This window comes from Nicotiana attenuata, unplaced genomic scaffold, assembly GCF_001879085.1.
Source record: "Nicotiana attenuata strain UT unplaced genomic scaffold, NIATTr2, whole genome shotgun sequence".
NCBI lineage: Eukaryota > Viridiplantae > Streptophyta > Magnoliopsida > Solanales > Solanaceae > Nicotiana > Nicotiana attenuata.
In genome coordinates, this window is record NW_017672018.1 from 3477 (window position 1) to 8283 (window position 4807).

A 4807-nucleotide genomic window follows, 5' to 3' on the forward strand; every position below is an offset into this window, starting at 1 on the left:
TCATTTGAAGAGACTTTTTATAAAACATAATTCACAATTTAAATATGATTCTCAAGCATCATTCATTTTTAAGTTTCAACAAGTTAATAAAGTGACACATAATTCACCATACAATACCATGATAACTAATTATTTGTACATAGTTACTAGCTAATACTGAGCTATTAAATTAATAAGTATTGTATCTCGTAAACGTGAAAAAATAATAATTAGAAAAATAATTATAAAAAAAAAAATTATGGACTATGATATAGTAAAGACATAACAATAGTTAATAAATAAATACTTTTAAAATGAAAGATTTATTTAAAATTTACTATCATAGTAGTCTTAGTGGATAACGTGCAATAATTTTTATTTTAATTATGACAAAACTCCCAACTTAACAATTTATACTTAGGAAAAAAGTAATTTTGAGTAGTGAACGATTTATTAAGAAATTTGAAGATTTACAAGGTTAGTTACATACAATTGCATAAAGTTCTATTAGGCGAGCCCAGTACGCTGGGCGTTGGGCGTGTCCGGGGCATAAGCCCCGATGGCTGAGGCGTAAGTCTCTCACGGAACTAAGCCCCACACATAAGTCCGGGGGCGTTTTACGAGTGCTCCGCCCCGGGGCGAGTCCCAATTCTGCCTTTTAAAACAGAGGATGGATGTTCTTCCTTTTTAATTTATGTTATTAGATTCACCTATATAAGTAATTAAATTTTATTTATGGAGTAAGAAAAAAGGTAAACGTATAGTAGTCAAACCACATTAGTTCATAATTTTGGACAATGAAAACATTACAAACAATAAAATATTGTTTAAAAAATAAGCTAAATTTTCTCATATCAGTAATTTTGTTTACCACAATCAGAAATCTATCTGCAAAACTGGAAATAAAAGAAAGCGGACAACTTTAGCACTTAATAGATAGAAGTGTTGAGAATAGCAGTAGCTAATAGACTTTATGAGAAAATTCATAAAAAAATATTTCCTATTTATACTCCGAACAAATTTGAAATCATAATTTAAAATGAGATATGCCGTAATTTGAATTATGTCTAAAATATTTATGGTGAAAAAATTATTAAAACCTTACAAAACAAAAATATATTTACATACTAGGAAAATTGATTATGCAAAATATAAAGTTTGACATTATTTAGGACAAAAGGAGAACGTTTTTCACTCCTCAAAATTCAAATAAACAAACATAAGGAGATTTAAGTTATATATACTCACATTATAAAAAAATTATATTATCACTAATTTTTAATGTATGATAATATGTTAGCTACTATTTTCGTAATAATTTCGGGAGAAGGTGGACGTGGTCTCCATGGATGACAAGTTGAGGGAAGCGAGACTCAGATGGTTCGGGCATGTTCAGATGAGAAGCTAATATGCCTCGGTAAGGAGGTGTGAGCGGCTGGATTTGGTGGGTACGAGGAGAGGTAGAGGGCGGCCTAAAAAATGTTGGGGAGAGGTGATCGGGCATGACATGGCGTGGTTTCGGATTACCGAGGACATGACCCTAGATGAGAAGTTGTGGAGGTCGAGGATTAAGGTTGTAGGTTAGGAGGTAGTTGTGCTGAGACTAGTCTGATAGGATTTTGTCTTAGATTGCTAGTGGTTAATATTGTGTTCACACAACTCTTTCGTTTCTCATAGTGCCGGACCTTATCTAGTGGTTATTGTTTTGCTTTTCATCTATTTTCTGGTTCTTGTGATGCTGTTAATTTTTCTATGGTTTCTGTTGATGATACTGGTATATTGCCTCTTTTCGTCTTCTTTTTGTCTTCTTGAATCGAAGGTCTATCGGAAACAGCGTCTCTACCCCCTTCGATTAGGGATAAAGGTTGCGTACACACTACTCTCCCCAGATTCCACAAGTGAAATTTCACTGAGTCGTAGTTGTTGCTGTTTTGTACTTATCACGATATTTAACTCTAGTTACCCAAATGATATGATTGCATAAAATAATTTCATACTATCAATACATACAATTTAAACTAGTAGGAAGAGGAAAAGAAAAACAAATATGTCACACTTTCATTCACCAAAAAAAGACCTCTAGTCTTCCCCCAATTATTCACTTTCCTATCTTCTAAATTCTGCAAGACTCCAAAAGGATAAACTCTTCCAAAGTTTCAAACTCACCCCCACTTTTTCTGCCCCAACCCCTACTCCAACTCATAAAAAATAGTTAAAAATTCTACAAAAATAAAAAATAGTAACAAAAAAATATCACACTACCACATAAAAATAAGACCTCTTCTTCCCCTATTCTTCACTTTCCCCTCTTTGTCAAACACACTGCAAAACTCCAAAACCAAAACTCTCCCAAATACCCACCACCCTTTCTCCTCCCCCTCTCCACCACCACCACCGCCACCGCAAAAATGGGGAAAGGCGCCGCCTTGTCAAACGGATTATTGAAAAAGATCGTTCTTTCCTACACCTATGTAGCAATCTGGATCTTCCTTTCCTTCACTGTCATTGTGTACAACAAATACATTCTTGACCGTAAGCTCTACGGCTGGCCATTTCCCATTTCTCTAACAATGATCCACATGACCTTTTGCTCTTCCTTAGCTTTCCTTCTCGTGCGTGTCTTCAAAGTTGTTGAACCTGTTTCCTTATCTCGTAATGTTTATCTCACTTGCATACTTCCTATTGGTGCACTTTACTCTGTTTCCCTTTGGCTTTCAAACTCTGCTTATATTTACCTCTCTGTTTCCTTTATTCAAATGTTGAAAGCCCTTATGCCTGTTGCTGTTTATACTATCGGGATCTTGTTCAAAAAAGACACTTTCAAGAATTCTACTATGGGTAACATGATGGCTATTTCTGTCGGTGTTGCTATTGCTGCTTATGGTGAAGCAAAGTATGATTCTTGGGGTGTTTTACTTCAGTTGCTTGCTGTTTTGTTTGAAGCAACTAGGCTTGTTATGATCCAGATCTTGTTGACTTCAAAGGGTATTAGTTTAAATCCAATTACTTCTTTGTACTATGTTGCTCCTAGCTGTTTGGTTTTCTTGTCAATCCCTTGGATCTTTGTTGAGCTTCCAGTTTTGAGAGAGAGCTCGAGTTTTCAGTTTGATTTTGCTATTTTTGGGACTAATTCACTGTGTGCGTTCGCTTTGAACTTGGCTGTGTTTCTTTTGGTTGGAAAGACTTCAGCTTTGACTATGAATGTTGCTGGGGTTGTTAAAGATTGGCTACTTATTGCATTTTCTTGGTCGGTGATTAAGGATACTGTGACTCCAGTGAATTTGATTGGTTATGGATTGGCATTCTTAGGAGTTGCATACTATAATCATCAGAAGTTACAGGCATTGAAGGCAAAAGAGGCACAGAAGAAAACTCAGCAAGCAGATGAAGAAGCTGGGAGATTGTTGACTGAGAGAGAATCTAATGGATCAGCTGATGGAAAGAAGGGTGATTCACAGGCTTAAGTTGAATCTAATTGACAAAAGGGTATCAAAATAAACCTTATGAAATTGGCTGGAAAGTATAAGATTTGGGGTTTTTCCTCAAGTTGACTTGTGCTTTTGGTATGGATTTGGGGTTTTGAGTATGTAGGTTGGATGATCTGTTACTGTTCTTTGATAGATCAGTTTCATTTCATATGTAGGCTTATTTGGGATATCCACATTTCTTTGTTTACACTGCAGATTCAATTCTTGTATCTTATTAGTTGAGTTAAGATCTGAGATACCCTTATAGCTGTTTTGATATTATGAGTACTATTTTTACTTTTTCTTCCTCTTCTTCTACTCTCTGCATGTTTAGGTTCTTGTTGATGTTACCAACGACTGGTCTTAGATAATTTATTTACAATATTTCCTTTATCAGATTTGTGTTCTTTTCTCTTCTAATCTGATATTTGGGCCACGGTTGAGGTAATTCTCCATTTGGATCTGCTTCATAGCTGAGTCTCAAGTCATAACTGATCTGTGAATTCTTGCTTTGAAGTAAACGGTTTTGCTCAGGCTTAGAGTAGAAGGTGAAGTGAAATCCGTCTGTTGAAGTGGAGAAAGTTTAGTGAGACTAATTAATGTTATGAACTGTCACCATTTTTTCTATGTTGGATTTGCATTAATGGCTGTTCTTTGCAGTAAGTTTTCCTGTGTCATTACTTGTTCTTAACTGTGGGGATTTAATGCATGTCAAATGTATTTGGGACACGTACTTGGTGGGCTTAAAGCCCGAGTAAAGCTTCATAGCTTTAGTTGTTTCCTTTTCAGCTTAGGGAGGTTGTGTATGGTATCCTACATTGATTGTCCTTGTGAAAAATGTATCCTACATTGATTGAAGGATTTGAGTGTTGTTTTCTTGTAGGGTCTTGACCTGTTGTTTTCTTATGAGGTCTTGAGCAATTCTCAAGTGATGAACTAGTTTTTCTGATTGAGTTAGGTTCAAGATCTATTTTCATCGCATGGTATTATGTTATTGTGTTTTTCTATGTTGGGTCTCCATGTTATATGTTATTCATATTTCAGTTCCCCCGACCTGGGACGCTACGTCTTATAGTATCCCAGATTGGTTGAGAGATCGGGGTTATTGTCTCCTTGTACAGTTTTGGCGTCCTCCTCACCGGGGTTAAGTTAGATTCAAGGTCTATTTTCGAGTATCGTCATTTTGACTAGCCTGTAGATAGTTCTTGAAAAAGAAGAAGGCAAGATAGAGATGAAAGGAAACTTACTTTTCTCTAACTTGGTACTTTTCATGTTTCCCTTTAGGTTAGGACAGCACAGCTCTTCAAAGTTAACCACATTTTTTATCTTCTTCTTGGAGGGTTTTTTTTTTTTTGGGGGGG

General features: G+C 35.8%; 1 protein-coding gene across 1 annotated transcript; it reads left to right on the top strand.

Moving 5' to 3' along the window:
- The first annotated feature begins 2250 nt into the window (after positions 1–2250).
- Positions 2251–3757, top strand: LOC109211362 (probable sugar phosphate/phosphate translocator At2g25520). Its single transcript, XM_019374895.1, has one exon. The coding sequence runs from the start codon at positions 2388–2390 to the stop codon at positions 3441–3443; it is 1056 nt and encodes a 351-aa protein (XP_019230440.1). The 5' UTR covers positions 2251–2387; the 3' UTR covers positions 3444–3757.
- The last annotated feature ends 1050 nt before the right edge of the window (positions 3758–4807 follow it).